The following is a 20,142-nucleotide window of genomic DNA, read 5'->3' as shown; positions in this document are numbered from 1 at the left end:
ATAAAGTTCCTCTGATGTTGTTACTGAAGGATACACAGCAGTGGTGGCCCAGTATGAGATACACACAGTGATCAGGAGGAAGGTGACCACCGGGAAGAACAGAGTGGTCGGGATGTGACCCATCGCTCTGAAACACAAACAAACAGTTATCATTACACGGTAAATATGAGCTTTGAAATAATACATTTAGAGGACATTCAATCATATTTGGTCTTATTGTTTTTATATTTTCATACTTGCTGGCCTCTCTGAGCAGAGCGATGGCCACTCTCACTCTCCTCCTCAAGAAGATCAACATCAACAAGATGGACGCCTCAGACACTGCCAGAGACACAACTGACACACACACACACACACACACACACACACACACACACACACACACACACACACACACACACACACACACACAGTTAATAGTTTGACTACAGAAATGCACTTCCTGTTTGGATTCTCTGCACACTAACATTTGGTCTAAAACTCTGCTGCTCATCTGTTGAAGTGAGATCACATCACCTCCATCCTCTCCTCCCTGACTGATTTTGTTGTTTGTTAAATGAGTTACTACCTCAGTACATCTCTGACCTCTTCGTGTCTGCACACCTTCTTGTGGTTCTTCATTTCTTTTTCATATTGACAGATCAAGGCATGACAGTTACGTCCATCTCGCCTTCAGTTTAAATGTCACAGAGGCTTTTTGACTTTGGAACAAGTTAAACACACACACTTACACAGCAGTGATTTCAGTGTTTGAATAAATACGAGACACACTCACAGAGAATGATCCAGGTCTGTGACAGGTGGAGGTACACCTGCAGGTCAGACTGAAGACCCACCTCCATGATACCCACGTCAGATCCTGGACTGTCTCTGAGCCGGCTCAGCTCCATCCAGCAGAACCACATACCTGCACACACATCATTAAACCCTGTGATTACATTGTTCAGAAACACAGGAACATGCTCTTTCTGCTCTCTTCGTTTTGCTGCGTCTTATCTCTCTGCAGGAGTAACAAGGGATTTTTATTTTTTAAACAGGAGTTTTGTTTTGTTACATGGAGCCGCCGAGGGCTCCGTTAAAAGTCTATAAGAGAGGTGTGCAAAGGGTGTGTAAAATTTGGTGTGCTCAGTGAGGTTCCACGCGCAGAACCTCCCAACTGCTTGAGTGCTCTTGCAGCCTCCTCACTCTGCCAACTCTACCTTAGCGCCCATTGATGAATATACCCAATGTCTCTACTTTCCCCTCTCCCCCCATGTCTTTGTAAGAAGTATCAAACAGACGATGTGAGAAAATGCGAGTGTGAATCTGTGAGTGCAGACCGTATGTGAGCAGCAGGAGGACGATGATGATGGTGGTCCAGAGCAGAACGCCAGCGGTGAACCTCAGCAGGAGGATAAAGATCAGACTGATGAGCAGGGCCAGCAGCAGACCTCTGAAACACAGGAAATAAATAAAATAAATAAAGGTATAGAATCCTGCTTTTGCATCTTAAACACACATCCTCAATAAATTCAGGTTATTCAACAAGTTTTTTACAGGGAAAAATCCACAAGAGTATCAGTGAACAGAGTACTGATATGTTATATCAGATATAAACAAACATGTCAAGTTAGAGAGCTAACATCAACAAATATAAACATAGTCGTCAAAGCACACTCAACAGATCCATCAGTTAAAAGAACTGAGTCAGTAGTCTTTGTACTGGGTTTACTGGGATACATGAATTCATTTATTTGGTTGTAGAAGAAGCATGACTTCAGGATGTTACAGGTTTTGTTCGAAATGATTTTACACCCATTTATCAGGCTCTCAAATGCAAATATTTATTACAGGACACTAAAAAGTGCATACAATAAAATGAAACATGAGGAGAAAGTCTTCTTCCTGGACATGGACAAAGATAATACATTTTTTAAAATCTATGGTAGTGAAAATATTTAAGATTAGGGAAGAAACAGGGGCGTGTCTAGACTTTTTTGACTGACTGACTGACTCATGCAAGGGGGGGGGGCATCAAGTTTGTGGGCCATGCCAACCCAGGCCCCCCCTCTGGACATGCAACTGCGAAGAATGAAGAAATCTTTCATTTGATCAATTACAATTTAATTCATGTTTTGTTTCCGAACAGAAAGATGTCCACAGATTAAGGATGCTGTTTAAAGATGTTGATAAGATGCAGTAGGCGTTTGATGAAATTAAACCTTGCTGTTGTGTTGTTATGAAATTTTGCAAAGTTTTAAGCATGTGTAGAAGTCCAGTAAATGTGTTTTATTTCCGAAGATTTAGTCTTTAGAGATCAATAAAATAAAGTCCAACACGCTAACACTCCCTCTGCTCTGTAACATGATTTAATTATTCAGGTTTGATAAACCATAGAGTGATAATTAAACATGTTAGTTTTCAGGTAAAAGTCAATTCAGTGAAGACAGACAGTTCAAGCACCACGATTCAGACGGACTTATGAAGAGCACAGTGTGTGTGTGTGTGTGTGTGTGTGTGTGTGTGTGTGTTTACATTAGTATCCAGGCCCATGACTTGGCGTAGTCCTCCACTATCTTCAGACCGAGTTCCTTTGTGTCCAAGAGTCCTGTTATACCTCTGACCACAGGAGGGAGAGAGAGGCAGACAGACAGACAGACAGACAGACAGACAGACACAGACAGACACACAGACAGACAGACACACAGACAGACAGACACACAGACAGACACACAGACAGACACACAGACAGTGATATACAGAACAAAGAACAGACAGACATCAAACAGATGGAAAAACAGAAAGTCATTTTTTAATAAGAACCTGAAATTACGAAAATCCTAAACAGAGAAAGAAGGCAGAGACAGTTCTCATGAAAACTTTAAAAACACTTTAAAAACATCAGGATTTCACAGCCAGTGTACCTCGTAAACATTCTTATTGTCTTTTGTTGAATCTAAATATTGTAACCCCTTTGGGTTTGAACATGTGAATGTTATAATTTATGTGGTCTTAAGATTATTTTCAGTTTTATGTCAGCAGAACATTAGTGATGAAAAAAAAACTTAAAGACTGGGCCTGATGCACAAAAGGATTGTTTGGATATAGCTCCTGCTAAACCTGCTCATAAGTCAGAAAGACAACGTCTCATTTGCAAAACACACCAAAGGGTTAAATACTCCCCTGACCGCGCTGCACAAGGTGGCGTCACTTGCTCCATTCAGGGAAGGAAGCTTTTTTTTCATTCTTAGTGAATCCCACCACCAAAGTGTTCAGAGTCTGGAATAAGTTTCAGTGTTGGGGGTATATTCTAAATCAATAAATAAATGAGGTCGAGTACTTGGCAGCGTGTTGTAGTTCAGTGACACTACGAGGCATCTCCAGAGCGTCTTTAAACCTCGTCCTGTTCGCCACAGTCACCGACCCGTTCAGAGTGATGAATTCTGGGAGACACCTCTGCAGGACTGAAACACAGTATGACAGTGAGTATTGTGACGATGATTTCAGTCTGTGAAAGTGTTTTATTTTCTGAGTGAAGACTCGTGATGATATCTGATATCTGAGTGTTGTTTGGATGCTCACAGGGTCTGCTGGGGACGATCATGGAGGGACAGTCTTCATCTCTGAGGACCTGAGACACGGGCTGACACAAACACAGAACAGTGTGATTATAATACTTAACATTACATGTATAGTTTCATAACATGAACATGTGTGTCTGTGTGATCATATTCACTGTTTAAATACAAACACAACAAACAGCCAGACACTGTTTAGAAGACATCACAGAACTCTGTTACATTGTTTGGAACAAGCATCTGCAATTGTAGGATGTAGGATGTTTGACATTATTTTAATAGGAAACAAGAGTTCTCAAAAGCCCCTCCTGCTGAACAATCTGCCAGAGTGTCACTAGTTAACCGGTCCAGGAGGGGGACTGAGGATGCGATGGCACGCCTCCTTCACTCCATCCTCCAGCGACCTTCAACTTCCACACAATTTCATTCAGATCCTTTATCACCATAAAGCGACACAAGATGATCAGGAAACTCCACCAACTTAATGCCCCACCACTCATCATCTACTGGCTTTAAAGCTTTTCTCACCAACAGATCATGAGCCGTCAACACCGGAGCCCCCCAGGGCTGTGTGCTCGGTCCCTTCCTGTACACACTTTATACAAACAACTGCACCAGCCCCTCAACAGTTACCACATACATACCCCTCTCACCCACTCAATCCACTCTTTTTGTTTTCTGCAATCAGGTTGGAGGAGATCCAGGACTCTGACCTGAATTGGGCACGCTTTAAAAAGAGCTTTGTTCCCTCGGCTTTTGAAGCTCTTATAAGCGTCCATGCTGACTGGCCTCTTTCATTGTCTATATGTTTCTTCTTGTTGCTTAAATGTTTCTTCCCATGCTACGTTATTATACAAGTATACCTGTGTACCAACCAATACCCCCCTGGGGGACAATAACGTATTGTATAGTATTAGTTCAGCACCAGTTCAACTGTGACACCGGACATCTTGTGTAGAAATCTGGGGTCAGTACTAAAAAAATAAATAAAACTCAAGACATGCAAATCTCTTGATGCATACAGTGTTTTACTTTGTGGTCTTGTCCACTGGGGACTTTGAATACAGGAGACTTGTGAGATTGTTTTTGTGTATTTGTGACCGACATACCGCCTAGTTAGGAGCAAGGACACAAAACGCAGCTGTACGTCTTCATTCTGCTTCAAAGGGCGTCTTTCAGGACGGAGGAGGTCATGGACATGCCCATTTCTAGAACAAAATGACTAAGGGTGGAGGTGCAGTAGCTACAGTGACCGGCAACAGCAACAAAAGTGAACCGACAGGTCACATGCACCTATCACGACCATCAGATCATGGATGTAATAAACACAATCTGAGTCACTGCTTTCATTTGAAAGCCTTGGTTACTGATTGTAAGAAAATCTATCGTTATTTTTTGTGTCCATTCAATTGAGGGTGCAGAAATTTTAAATGAGGGTGCAATGCATTCAACCTAAAACGGGTCTGGTCATGGAGGTCATGTTCTTTCACTTTTCTGTTCAGACATCAAACAGTGCAACAAGAAAACCAAGTATCTTGACTGCTTCTTCTCCCCGCTTCTTTCTATCACTGTTTCTCTGCCACCACAATACGTTTGACACTGCTGTGACATTATCTTGACGTCTACTTCAAATTGGTGTGTGTCATAAAGTGTGTAACATATAGATAAATAACGCACGTCCACCTGTGATGTCATTATTTTTTTACCTTGTCTGGATTATTAAATCCCGGTTTACAGAACTGTCTGTAATAATCCCAGTAACTCCTGCTCAGTTTGTGCTGCAGCCGCATCTCGGTGTACGTGGCAAACCTGTCCGGGCACCTCGACACGCACATCTGGAAGGAAAATGATTCATCAATACAACGTCAATTTCAATTTATACTTCAGATATTTACAAATGAATCCAAACAAATCAATACAACACGGTCAGAACACAAGTCAGCTGGTCTACATGAAGACGCTTCCAGAGTGTGTGTGTGTGTGTGTGCGTGTGTGTACCTGTGTGGTGGGACACTGCAGGTTGATGAGGATAGCTGGGTTGGTACATTTCAGGATGTTGAAGTAGAATAAAATGGGTTTGTTCCTGCAAATAAAAAGTTGATGTTCACACACGCACACAGCACATTGTTAATCTGAGGTTATATTCTGGGTTTGTATAGAAGCAAAGGTGAATGGACAAAGACTGCAGAAATGAGCGCATAGTTACGCACACACAAAACCACACCACTCCAGCTCTGCTGCTCCCAAACAGGATGACATCATTCTCAATGACATCACCCTCACTTCATGCAGACCCCGGCACCCACCGCCGCCCACCCCAAAATACTACCACTACTACACCGCTTTATGTGTTTGTACCACCAACCTCCACACACATACACACACACATTACATTGTTAATCTGCGGTTATAATCTGGGTTTTTTTCAGAGGCAGACAGTAACATGTTTATTTAAGGGTCAGCAGGAAATGTTTATGTCAGTCGGTGATTTCCTACATATCCCAAAATGCCTCTGATCACTCCTAAAGGTAAAGAGCCTGTGCCTGTCTTCACAGGAATGGTGAGAATCCTCTCTGAGAGCGCCTAGCTGAGCTTTAAAAAACCTTTCAATGAGTCGTAGTTAAGGATTTATTCCTCAGAGCGACTCTGAGCGAGGAACAAAGAAACAGCGAACAAACAAACAAACAAAAACGTGTTTCCTGCCACCAACTGTTCAAACCATCAGCAGTGTATTTCAAAGTTTAACTCCAGTATTTTTCATCACCTTCTGTATGTTTGACGCTAAGCTATGTTTCACGCTAAGCATGAGATGAATCATCAGTAAAGCTTTGATGTTAGTGACATAATTTATTAACACAGCTGTCATGTGTTATTGGTCGTTAATAAGTCCATCTATAATGTGTCTTTATTTACACTTCACCATTTACAAATCAACTATCATCTCTTGAAACCAGTCATTCAGGAGTTGTCAGTTGTTCATAAGACTTGAATGATTGATAGTAGAGTTTGTATTTGCTCCCCTGCTCAGTCACTGATTTTAAAAAGACGACGCGTCAAACTTCATCTTCAGCAGTACTGAGAACGACCAGCAGGTGGCAGCACACACTAAAGAAACACACTGTATGTGTGTTAAATCTTCAACATTCAGAGGTCTTTGTCCATCTGCTTCTCTCTGTCTCGCTTCACTCTGACTCCTCTGACTCTGACACAGTGGAGTCAACACCAGCAGATCAGACGCTGATTATATTTCTCCACAGAGAGGATCAATCAATGATCAATCAGAAGAACAGACAGGTGAGGAACAGCTCGTCGTGAACACAGAGGAACAATGGATGTGAACAAAGAGAGAGAGTCTGCAGAGGAGACAGGAGGAGGCTCTCAGGTGAACACGTACAAGGCAGGTGAGACAGAGATGCTTGTGTCACAGTTTAGTGAATTCACATTGAATTTTTTTTTCTTCTTTTGGATGTTTTCACTTTTTTTTTTTTTAAATGTGACCTATATCAGATTTCACACAGCATCTTCACCAAAGCTCTGAAACTGTTCACAGTTTTATTAATACGATGATGAGCAGCTGTTGACTCGAGGAATAACATACATATTTATATGTGCAAAGGTACACTCTAGGATTGTGGGTAGTGTAGTTCTTTTTCTTCAGATCGTGAAAAAGACATATTTTTCTTAAAACACGGTTGATATCATACAAACTAAACCATCTTTTCACACTCAGGTAGCTCGTGGTAAGTCTACCTTGGATGGTTATGACATTATGGCTCATAATCAAATCCAATATGGAGAAAATTAACAAGATTTCTACAACAAGAACCAAACTGTTGAGCTTTATACCTGCTGTATAGAGAGTCAAACTGTAACAGAGACTTACTCATTGATGGTTCCCCTCTGACCACAGAACTGACCGTAACTGTCTGTAGGATAAAGAACCTTCTTCGGGTCGCCATGAAGCCAGGCTGGAGAGAGGGAGAGAGAGAGAGAGAGAGAGAGTATTAAAAAGAGAAGCAGGACTCAGACTGTTATTTCCTGTATGTGAAGCTTTAGTAAAACATCTGAAAAAGAATGAATCTCTTTAATTTGTTTGTTTGTTTTACTCCTGTAATTGTTGTTGTCATTAGGGTCATTTAACAAACATTTTTAACAGTATTTGGGCTCTAAATGGACAACAGGTCAAATATATTTTTTTTTCATATTACAGTATATTCCTTCAGCCTGCAGCAGTGAAACATCCTGTAATGTCTGGACATAATCGTTGATGGATCAAAGTGTGTCGACTACATTTGTTTTTTTTTGTCACTGACAGGCTCAGGGTTGTTTTTCTAAGATCTATTCTGAAAGGATCAGCATTACCTGCAAACCCTCTGATACTGTGTAATAAATGTGGTGACATCATTGTTTTCAATCCTGTGTGAATCGACCATGTCTGTAATTTCTAAAGTAAAAACTCCAGGGTGAAATTACGACCAACACAGAGCTCCTCTGATCAATCCAGACTGAATCTGCATCTCAGTCATTTGGGTTTTTTTTTTTTTTAAAGAGGGTCTCAACTGATTTTCCCCTTTTCCCCGGTGGAGAGTAACGAAGGCTGCATGAGAAACTGTAAACTAAAGTTCTGACAGCATTTTGGGTGCAGCTGACTCATCTCTCTACACATTAACGAGACCCATTCACAGAAAGAACAGACTACAATCCATCAGAAGCAGCCAGATGAAGAGCGATCAGATGGATGCAGTGAGGAACATTTTCTATCTTTTATCAGGCTCAAATCAAATGTCTTCATAGTGCTGACAGTGTGTGTACACTGAGGCATTGTCGCCTGCAGAACATGAGCTACACTACAAGGTGGAAGTCACACAGTGGCTCCGTGTTTTCAACCTTTAAATGTCAATAAATCGAGACAACTTACAGACTATGTATCCAAACACTGAGGATAATAATTAGCAAATTATGAGAGGACCCCAAGTTACACTGATCCTGTGTGGTTGGGACTTAAGTGTGTGACACTTTACATAACGGATCCCTACAGAGACCTTTTTTTTACCTCAATCAGCTGCTACATCACTCTCTAACAAACCAGACTGCTCCATGACCTCAGAGAACCGTGTTTGTGTGTCTTTATGCAATCATTTTGTTTGTTTCAGTTAATACACAGAGGTCAAACAATAAAATAACTGATTGAGGCAGCAGTAGACCAACAACTCCTGTTTTCTGTGAAGTGAAATGACTGTTTTTGTCGATGCAGTCTGGTGGCTTTGAAGAGATTATTCTGGATAAGAAAAAGAACTAACTCATGTGAAGAAATCCTCTCAAAAAGAACAATAAACAGTTAATAATCCTATTTACTCCTCAGAGGATCAGAGGAGAGAAGTGTGCTCTCTGCACAGGATAATTCGGATAGAAGTGTGGATGTCTTGTAGTTAAAATGGTTTTATGATGTATATCTTTGTTTCACAGACATCTATGAAACCTTCTCTTTGTACAGTAAACTGTGAAATAATCCTATAATGATATGATGAAGAGAGAGCAGACAGTGTGTGTGTGTGTGTGTGTGTGTGTGTGTGTGTGTGTGTGTGTGTGTGTGTGTGTGTGTGTGTGTGTGTGTGTATGTGTGTGGAGGTTGGTGGTACAAACACATAAAGCGGTGTAGTAGTGGTAGTATTTTGGGGCGGGGGTGGTGGGGGCCGGGGTCTGCATGAAGTGAGGGTGATGTCATTGAGAATGATGTCATCCTGTTTGGGAGCAGCAGAGCTGGAGTGGTGTGATTTTGTGTGCGCGTGTGTGTGTAACTATGCGCTCATTTCTGCAGTCTTTATCCATTCACCCGTACAACCAAAAATACACACACACACACGGGAAAGTGAAATGTTTGATGGGATGATGTCACCAGTGGACACCAGAAAATACACACACTTCCACACACGTTTACACAAAGAGAGAGAGAAACACAAACAACCTGATCCGTTAGCTTTCTGCTCTGTACTTACACACTGACAGCATGAGCTCATACTACGATATGAGGCCACACACACACACACACACACACACACACACACACACACACACACACACACACACACTTAATTGGATAAATGTTCTTGTTGCAGTTTTAACTTTGACAAAAGAATTACATCGTTAGAAGCAGAAAAGTAACCTCAGAGAATTCAATTTCATTTTTGCACATCATCTTGAATATTCACATTTTAAAATAAGTAAACAAGTAATTATAATATAAACAATTAACATATACTTAGATATATATTTGTAGTCTTGTAATACCGTTAAACTTGAATTAATGGCCTGCTCTTTAACTATCTCTGTCAGACAGTGTGCAGGAATTTGTCTGTAGTTTTTGTAAATTAAAAACAATGTATTACCAAATATTGTGTGCCTAGGACTTCTGTTTATGTTGCCATGGTGTCAAACAGGTATCAATAAAGTTTGATTTTTTTTTAACAATATATTCAGAATTCTGCTCTCATCTTCTCACACGCTCCAGCACCAATGACCACCTGACCCCCATCCTTCATAACCTCCCCTGGCTCCCCATCCCCCCAGCATATCCTTTTCAAACTTCTTATTATCATATATCATATGAACTAGCAGGACTAAGACTGAGGGGGAGAGGGCCTTCTCCATTGTCGCTCCCAACATCTGGAACTCACCACCAAAAAACATCAGAGACTCCCCCTCACTCTCCACCTTCAAGAAATCCCTAAAAACTCACCTCTTCAACATCGCCTCCAACCACTAACAGACTCTGTTCTCTTCCTCCTTCTCTGAGACTATTTCTTCTTTGTATTGTTTTCACTGTTTTGTTTTGTTCTTCTTCTTTGGGTCATTGAATATTCAGAAAAGTGCTGTAAAAGTCTAATGTATTAAAATCCTGGTTTTGTAACAACATCAGGCCCCTAACTGCTAATAAAAGACTAGACAGGTCTTTCTGTAAAGTGACTCCCATCATGTGTCTGGAACAGTCGATCTTAATGTCTCACTTTTCTGCAGTTGAGTTCATATCGGTCCCTGATTGCTCCGATTATGTTCCTTTAAGTTTAAAGACACACACCTTTTCTAACACACTGAGGCTCTAGAAGTGAAAGACGTCAGAGTTTTACTGTTTGTGCTTCAGGTTTAAACTTGTTCTCACATGCAGCTGTTTCACTTTTCTTCAAACATCTGCACGGAGCTTCATCCTCATCTCCTGCTGTGACTTTCAGAGCTGCTGAATAAACCCGTCAGAGATCTTTGTTTCTTTTATCCTCCTTCATTTTCTCACACGTCGCCGACTCTCTAAAGGGAAACAAACTCTGAGAATCCTCCTAGCAGGGTGTCAACTGTTCCTCACGTCCTCTGTTCTTTTTACTCTCCATGGACAAATCACATCCCAATTTCACATCCACGTGATCGAGTAACAGAACGAGAGGAAACACATCAGTACAGTGATGATTTAAGCCAACCAAACAGGAGAGAGACAGACAGAAAGAGAGACAAAGAAGCAGCAGTCATGTGGACCACTTTAAGTCATTACATTAAAATAGTGGCTGTTTCATAGTGAACTATAATTGTATATTTTTCTACAAGCTCTCTAACGGAAACCGAGCTGGAGGACAAGCTCGAACTCATCAACTGACAACTCATCACTTTATAATGTCGGTGTAGACTAATTTGATGTAGACTTCACGGTTACGTCACAGCAGTTGCGCACATATTGTGGTGTCAGAAAAACAGTGAAAGCAAGTGTAGTGAAAAACAGATCTTTGGTTTTAGTGAAATAATTTCATGTTAGAATAGGAAAGATAAGAAACATGAACTCTGTTTCTACAGAGCACCGTCCTTGGAGAAGCTCTTCAAAACAGACGAGTTTTATGTCTTTGCTGCTGGCTAGGTGGTACGTCGGTCCTACAGTAAATACACCAAAAACATCCCGGCAAATTACAGTATTCAATATCCTAGACATGAACACAAAGTGCAAAACTGTATGCATCAAAAGATTTGTATGTCTCAAGTTTTTCTTTTGTATAGACGTCTGGTTTCTCCACAAGAGGATGTCCGCTGTCACAGTGCAACTGCTGTTGAATTAACTGGTTTATGTTACTTATAAGATATTTACAAGTGATGTACAGCTACTAATATATCATTTAGGTGTGATAATGCTCGACCATAAACATTGTTTGACGTAGGTGGGTAATGTTTGTATGCTGATGGAGCTCAGTCCTGTCCAGAAAAAGATAATGAGCTACTGTAGGGGGAGAAGGGGAAACTTTTTACACTTGATTGTGAGGCCAGACTCTAAAAATATGATACGAGTTTCATTGTTTAAACAAAGCGTCCTCCTGAATGGCGTAAGAAAGGACACCTCAAAGAAGGAAACAATAAACGCATCCTTGTCATGGTAACGGCTCCACACAAGTTTGTCTGTATTTGCCAGGTCCAGTCGCTGCCAACCATGCACTGATTTAACCCCTGATTATTAAGAGTAATATTTAAAATCTTGTATCTTGTAAATGTCATTTACTAACAGGTCACATATTTTTAAGTCATAGAGGTGGACTTGTTTTCTGATCACTGGAAAGTTTGAGCACAACGTCTCTTATATATACTGCGGCGCAGTTACCACCAACTCTCAGCAGACTGTCATATAACTGTGTGTTGCCTTTGTTTTTGAATTAGACACTAAGAATGAGGCTGATTTGCATAAAAAGGGGCCAATTATTCCTGGAATAACTGCATAACAGTTTATTTAAATACGAAAACAGCACCGACGCACAGAGAAGCTGTTTGCTCTGCAGCTCAGTTAGGGGAGTGATTAACCCTTTGTGTGTGTTTTTAGTGAATGTGTGAATTCGGTTCATAAGCACAGGCATAATGGATGCAAAAGCCTGTAACATTGTTTGTGTTTGTATAGAGAGAATACACTGCGGCAAAAGTGAGAACAAAGAAGATTGTACCATCAGGCACTGTGTATTTGTGTGTGTGTGTGTGTGTGTGTGAGTGTGTGTGTGTGTGTGTGTGTGTGTTGACTCACCCACTATCCCCAGGGCTACATATGCAAGGATGACAATGATGAAGATCAAGCAACATAAGACATCAGTGCAGCTCCTACAGACAGAGAACAAACAGAGTTAGAGCAACATTCACACAACAACACACACTTTATTCTCAGCAGACACACTCGACTTTACACACTTTAACTTTAGATCAATGGCTTATGATCCCACTGTATACAGAAGATACAGACTGTATGTGGGGTTTATATCACTGCTGTGTTCACAGTGACTGAGAGAGAGAGTAGGTGATAGCTGCTGCCGTACTGTAAGAACAAAATGTTGCTTCATGACGTCTGCCTGTGGCCGAGCAGAGACCAAGATAAAGACATGAAGAAAAAAGGAATAAGAGGAAAGTGTGCGGGTCGGTTTAATAAGGGAGAGAGAGAGAGAGAGAGAGAGTGTAATTACTGTGTGAACAAAATGAGATGAATTAAAGAGAGAATTACTGCAGATTTCCTCTCAGTCACACAAATGAAAAGATGCAATTATAGATCCAAATTGTCAAAGTGTGTGTGTGTGTGTGTGACAGCTACCACGACTGAAGTCAGATTTTTTGGTTGATTTAAAACTAGTATTATTCTGATTCTAAGAAAGACTCCTGTTACTCTCATCAGGTCTGCTAACTCCACACTATCACACGCCTTGTCTCACGCATAATTGTTCTTTTTTTCAAGTCAGTTTATGGCTGAGGCAGTGACAGAGCACAACGTTAAGACGACCCCTTTAACGGATTGTCCATGAACGCACCAGTCATCCTCCTCATCTGTTTGAACCTCAGTCTATGGTTTAATCTGGTTTTTAGTCAAACTCGGGCAATAACAAATAATCATGCCTGCAGGTGTAGCAGCCAATCACAATGATTGTGTGATCGACCACCTATAAAAAGCAGGTTCAGAAGAAGAAGAAGAAAGACTGCAGTTTCGTGCTTTCACTATGCCGCCCACTATGATTTATTTTCATGTACGTCAACGATGGTTCAACATTGAGCGGTACTGGTGGGAATTCTGGCTCTTTTTTAGTGATTCGTCTCAGCGCAGGAATAAGCCTTTGGTTCCCTAATAGTTTTTTTTTTTGGTTTGATTTTGGCTCTTTCAAATCAGCCAAATTGAGCTGAGATTGAGATGTGTTGACCTATGTTTGATATGTGTGCATGTCATTTACTGAAGTTATTCATTGTAATTATACTAAACTGTGAAATTCCCAGAATACAACTATTTAACTGTGGGGTAGTGGCTGTGGCTCAGTTGGTAGAGTTGGTCGTCTCTCAACCGGAAAGTCGGGGGTTCAATCCCCAGCTCCTGCAGCTACATGTCCGATGTGTCCTTGAGCAAGAGACTTAACCCCAAGTTGCCCCCGCTGCTTTGTCAGCGTTGTGTGAATGCGAGTTGCTGATCTCATTCTGCCTCCAATGGTCACTTTGTTGTTTTACTGGGTTAGTTTAGATTTCAAAGACACTGACTGGTCCAGGCAGGGGTAGACCACAAACTCCCATGTTGTGTGAGTTTAAAATGACTGTTTTTATCAATGTAGTCTGGTGTCTTCAGAGAGGCCGATGTAACAGCTGTTTTTAATAGAGATAGAGGCATCTCACAGGAAGAAGGACATGATATGAACATGAACTGAGTTTAGGGTAATGAAAGAAACTGTCACCATCTATATTTGGAAATTAAAAACATGCAGACATCCAGCTGAAGACAAAAAGGCAGATACAGATAGCCATAAACAAGCAGTTTCACAAATAACATTAGTGCAGCAACACACAGCAGAGGGATAAAAATGTGACACACAATAGTGAGCAGGTGTTGGTATTTCAGGAGCAGAGGTCTAATATCCTTCACAGTCAGAGACAAAAGAGCTTTTTTAAGATAGAGTAACAGATGGGAAATACTGCCATCGTGACACAAACAGCATCTGATTACACAAAGACTTCATTAGACAGGGTCAGATATGAAGTCCAATCTGCTCCACTGGGCTGTCAGAAATATTGATATTTGTTAACAGGATCAAAAGACATCGAGCTGCTCTGCTGTGTCTGAGATGTTAGGCTGTGAGCATGAAAAGGAAAATAATCTGGAAACATAATAAAAGAAAAATAACTGAATGCTCAGTATGGACGAGACCGTAAAGACAGAATATGTTACAGTATCATGTGAAAGAAGTGTGGAGTTACCTTCTGCGGACTGGACCTCTGAAGGAGGGGTCGAACTTGTGTGGTACTCCTGAAAGACAAATACATAAAGGATTACATGTTTAGACCATCCATCCATTATCTGTACCACTTGTCCTGTTCGGGGTCGCGGGGAGCTGGAGCCGATCCCGGCTGTCACTGGGCGAGAGGAGGGGTGCAAACTGGACTGTCAATCACAGGACTGAGATATAGAGACAACCAGCCACACTCACATCTACGTACAATGTAGAGTCACCAATTAACCTACAAGCATGTCTTTAGACTGTGGGAGGAAGCAGGAGTACCTGGAGGTATGCATGTATGCACGGGGAGAACATGCAAACTCCACACAGAGAGGCTCCTCTCAGACGGGGATTCAAACCAGGAACCTCCTTGCTGTGAGGCAACAGAGCTAATCACTGCAATGTGCCCGAGTTTGACTGCATTTCATATGGACATATTCCTCAACTACACCTGTCTTATGAAATAGATGTCATTTTTTTAATGTTCTGATTCTGAATCAATACTATTGATCATAAAAAAAAGCTCATGTTGTTTTCACATTTAAGTGGAGAAACAACAAATGACAACAAAAAGCTTGTCAAAAGCTACAAGTACGTGGGATTTATTATTGAGTGTGATCTGTCCTTTAAATCATATTTGGCCAATTTGGCCTCTAAACTTAAAGGTGAAGTTGGGATTTTATTACAGAAATAAATCCTGCTTTTCCCTCAGAGCAAGGAAACTTCTTGTTTCATCAACCTTTCTTCCTTTGTTGGATTATGGAGATGTACTGTATATGGGCGCCTCGGCCAAATGTTTACAGTCGTTGGACACCGTGTATCACTGTGCGTTGAGATTTGTTACTGGTTGTAGACGCTTCACTCATCACTGTGACCTGTACACTAACTTATTTATAAAGCTCTTCTTGGTTTGGTGCCTTCTTACTTATGTTCATACCTTCAAAGAACCAGAAGCCACTATGCCTTGCGTTCCTGTGATGTCTTTAAACTGTCTGTGCCTCGTGTCCGCACTGAGCTCGGGAAAAGAGCGTTTAGTTTTGCTGCTCCCACCGCATGGAACTTTCTCCAAAATGAATTGAAAATGGCGGAGCTGATTTCGCTTGAAGCCTTTGGCTCGATCTTAAAATATAAAATATGCGAGTCAATTGGACAGTGCCTGTGTTTCTGATTTGTAATCCGTGATCAAGATTCTGCACTTTATCTGTAAATCAATTTGCACATAGTAAATTGTTGTTCTCTCCTAACTTATTGTTTGTAAACTGTCTCTTGATCATGTAATTCTTTTTATGACGTGTGCTGCTGCCCTCTTGGCCAGATCACCCTTGTGAAAGAGATCCTGATCTCAATGGGTTATTTATCTGGTAAATAAAGGTTAAATAAAAAATAAATAAAAAATGTCAGAGATTGTATCGTTTTAAACTATGGCATCAAAAATGGCATCAAAAGAAAGTATCAAGCTTTTGTTAACCTTAATTAGCACAAGTATTCAAATAGTCAGTTGTTATAGTGACTGTTGTTATTTCAATTCATGAAGACTGATTTAAGTTTAATAATTGGTTTAGTTCACATTCAACATTGAATCTCATTTCCTAAACATCTTTTTGTAATGGCAGCAGCAGCACTGTAAAGTTTAGGTTTTTACATTCAGATGCCTCCTGTGTGTGTGTGTGTGTGTGTGTGTGTGTGTGTGTGTGTGTGTGTGTGTGTGTGTGTGTGTGTGTGTTTTTGAGTTTCAGTGTGTCAATGTGAAAACTGTACTACTGCTCTGAGGAACAGAGAACTAGGACACACAGAGTGTTTCATGTCTTATTCAACAGTCTCATGCACACACTCAGCAAACACACACACGCGCACACACTCAGGGTTATCCTACTTTGTATTCTTATTGTAGTCTAAAACTTCAAAAAGCTTGTAAAAGAGACATGACTCTGTGAAAGTGATATATGTAGTTCTGCTCAAATTCACCAAAACTGATATTAAACCAGGAGATAATGAAACACAGAACAATTTAATCAGGAACGATCAGATGATTTAAATATTTTAATTATTCCCTGTGAGTGAAGGAAGTATGGGTGCAAGGCATAGACATAAATAAACGAATGGAAGGAGCCTCAGTGACGTCACCCATTGGTCACTGAAGCAGGAGTATGAAGCCCGTCGATTGGCTGTCGCCATATTGGAAATCCTGTCTCAAACTAACGCTCTGTCAGCCTATCACCGGGTAAATATCTGGAGCTGAGGCGGGTCTTAAGCCTCCTGACAAACAGCTACAACCTGAGCCCGCCTGTCAGTCAGGTCAGCCAGGTGTCTATTCATATTCATATATTACTTATCCTTCATTAAATCAAGACAGATGAGTTATTAAAAAAACATGTACAGTGTGTGCTGATAAAGACACAAGTGATTCAGACCCAATTTGTTTTTTAACAAAGCTGTAAACACATTTATTTCTGCTGTACAAAATTCTGCCTTGTTGAATAGGTGTGTATATGACTACCTAGTGTAATTTTTCAACACTGCAGGATGTTGCTTGGTCGATTATGTAACCCATGTACACCATTTAACTTTCTAACTACTTAATAGAAAACTCATTTAACCCTACTACAATCTTCTTCTTTTTTTAACTTTACTACATAGTTGTGGTTCCTTGATATAAACAAACTGAAACCTTTCAAATAAAATGTTAGGCACAAGTTCAAAGTCTTGTCAATCTACTCAAGAGATGGTTTCATGTTGGATGCTATCACTAGAGGTGATAATAATATGTGTTGTTGTCTGTGTTGGGGATGTTGGACATCAGGATGAAAATAACGTTAAAATAATTCAATAATAAAAGTAACACATGGTGCTAATAGGTCTCACTAACATGTAAACACCTCTCATAGTGTGATTTAGTGACGCTCTTATATTGTAAAGTAGATTCTTCTGTCTGAGGTTTAAAGCTGAACATGTAAATGAGACAGTAATTTATTCTCTCTTTGCTCTTTCTAAACATGCTGAGGACGATATGGAAATAAGATGGTGCTTGTCAAAACACATACACACATACAAACATGCACACACACACACACACACACACACACACACACACACACACACACACACACACACACACACACACACACACACACACACACTTACATGTCAGGAAATATGAAGAGAGTCATCTCATCGTCCTCTTTCATCTTCCTCCTGTCAGCCTTTAAAGTCATGTTTATTCTGCAACAGCCAATCAGAAGCCGCGCTGTCTTCTTCTTTAGTAAAACTCACATTCTGTCTGACAGAGCTGAAACAGGCTCACCCAAACTTCTTTCTAAACTTTTATTATTTACAGTGCAGATGTTTGATGTCTCTGTTCTTTCTGTTGTGTTTATTTTTCAGAATCCTCGTATCTGTTTGCTGCTGTTTTCACTCAGACAAAGAGTTAATCCTCCGCTGACCTGAGAGCTGTGAGAGTGAAGAGAACTAAGAAAAGTTTGATTACTCTCTGGTTGTTGATGATGTATCAAACATAAAAGAGCTATCGTTAGTCACTGTCTGTTGTTAGTGAACATTTTACAGATTTGTTTTGTATGAACAGTTTGACTCATTTAATCTGGTCTTTAGAAAAGGAAACTTTAGAAAAGAACTAAACTAGAGAACTATAAATATAAGGAGATGGGAAATCCCTCCGCTAGTTCTCAACATTAAGCCACCACTGTCCACCGTATAATGTGGATGACAAACATTATATTATTATCCATAACAAAGGAGGCAAAGAGTCAGAACAGGACCTCATATCAACAATGTTATCCCTCATACCACAAGTACAGGCAGCTCAAATATTGAAATGAAAGATTTTATTTAGTTATAATTAAACATCAGTTAAAGGTAGCTATGTAGATTGATCTTAATGGTGAATAAACTAAAGAGTCTTAGTCTTCTGATCGCTCAAAGCCTGACATATACATGATCTTATTCTTTAGCATGATCTGAATATCACCACTTTAAGACTGAAATGGCTTAACACTTAATGTTTACGTACCAACCAACCAGCAAATGAAACAACCAACCAACCAACCAACTGATCAATCAATCAACCAACCATTCAATTATTTTAAATTTAAATAGCACCAACATATTAACAAAAGGTATCTGAGAACACCTCCCAGAGAGAGCAGGTGTAGAGCGTATCCTTTGTTCTATTATTTACAGAGACCAAACATTAATCCATCAGGAGACAGAAACACTTCCTTTAAAAGGCAGAAAGCTGGAACATAACCAGACTCACTGAGAGCAGACATCTGAGAGAGACAGAGAGAGGAATAACCATGAATTTATTTCTCTCTGGGAGATTAAGAACAGGAGTTGGGACCCAAATGCAGACTGGCTTTAGAGATTCATCAGAAAACAGGCTGACTATAGGGTGTGACCAACAGGGAAAGGTATCCAGTCAGGATAGCAGTATATCAAAGGCAGAGATACCACAGGACCAAACACCAGCACAGCTACATGACAACTATGAACAACTGATGGAGGAAGAGAGTAAATAGTCTGGTTTAAATGTAGTTCAGCTGATGGGTGAGGTGGAGACAGGGGAGAAGATTGTGGAGACAGTTTGGGGGAGGTCTGAGGACCTCAGGGGGGGTGGCTGGGAGACATACAGGAGTCCATGGGAATAAAAATGTGACTGCAGAAGAGATACAAATGGATGTGACAGCTGCCCCAACCAACACCAGTGTTACCCAGACTCTGAAGTGTCTGAATGGTCAGTGTATACAGGTTGTGTTGGTCCAATGCGATCAGAAACAGACATTTCAGCTGCTTTGAAAGGGTAACATTCTGCATCTGCTTTAAGGTACACCATCACAGATTTAAGGTTTCCTTTAGTGCCTGGTTTAAAGTCTATATCTCCGCTGTAACAGCTGGTTTGGCCCTAAAAGTAAGGGCCCTAAAATTAATTAAGTTAAGGAAACACAACATGTTGTGGGCTTTAAAGCAAACAATGTTGACTTTTTCTGACATGGTACTCAAACCACGGTGTCCTGGGTAAAATACTTATATTATTTGACCAATCCATACCCCGACCACAACTCCATGTTGATGGTCTTTTGACTGCACAGTCTGACTTCCAACATGGGCAGCCGGAGCTGGTGCTCTGAGTGTCGTTTATTAATCTACATTTTAAATGCACCACAAAGTAAAAAAGACCAAATACAGACAAAAAAAAAACAGAACAATACAAATATACAACACAAGCAGATTACACTAGATTACAAAAACATAGTAGCCTGCATAAGAAATCATTATCATGACTGCTTTCAGAGCTTTCTGCTTTCTATTTGCAAAACAAATAGATA

General features: G+C 40.5%; 1 protein-coding gene across 1 annotated transcript in view; it reads right to left on the bottom strand.

The window, feature by feature from the left end:
- LOC132978709 (choline transporter-like protein 5-A) overlaps nt 1-20,142 on the bottom strand; it is a 37,797-nt gene that overhangs the window by 5,028 nt on the left and 12,627 nt on the right. The window contains exons 2-13 of the mRNA XM_061043982.1: nt 14,784-14,832; nt 12,592-12,665; nt 7,441-7,525; nt 5,556-5,640; nt 5,264-5,392; nt 3,562-3,622; nt 3,320-3,443; nt 2,515-2,598; nt 1,320-1,432; nt 776-907; nt 237-336; nt 35-127 (exon numbers count right to left, since the gene is read on the bottom strand). Coding sequence (XP_060899965.1) covers nt 35-127; nt 237-336; nt 776-907; nt 1,320-1,432; nt 2,515-2,598; nt 3,320-3,443; nt 3,562-3,622; nt 5,264-5,392; nt 5,556-5,640; nt 7,441-7,525; nt 12,592-12,665; nt 14,784-14,832 — 1,129 coding nt within the window. The remainder of the gene's footprint in view (nt 1-34; nt 128-236; nt 337-775; nt 908-1,319; nt 1,433-2,514; nt 2,599-3,319; nt 3,444-3,561; nt 3,623-5,263; nt 5,393-5,555; nt 5,641-7,440; nt 7,526-12,591; nt 12,666-14,783; nt 14,833-20,142) is intronic.

This window comes from Labrus mixtus, chromosome 8, assembly GCF_963584025.1.
Source record: "Labrus mixtus chromosome 8, fLabMix1.1, whole genome shotgun sequence".
NCBI lineage: Eukaryota > Metazoa > Chordata > Actinopteri > Labriformes > Labridae > Labrus > Labrus mixtus.
The sequence above is the reverse complement of the archived record's forward strand: the minus strand, read 5'-3'. Positions and strand labels throughout refer to the sequence as shown.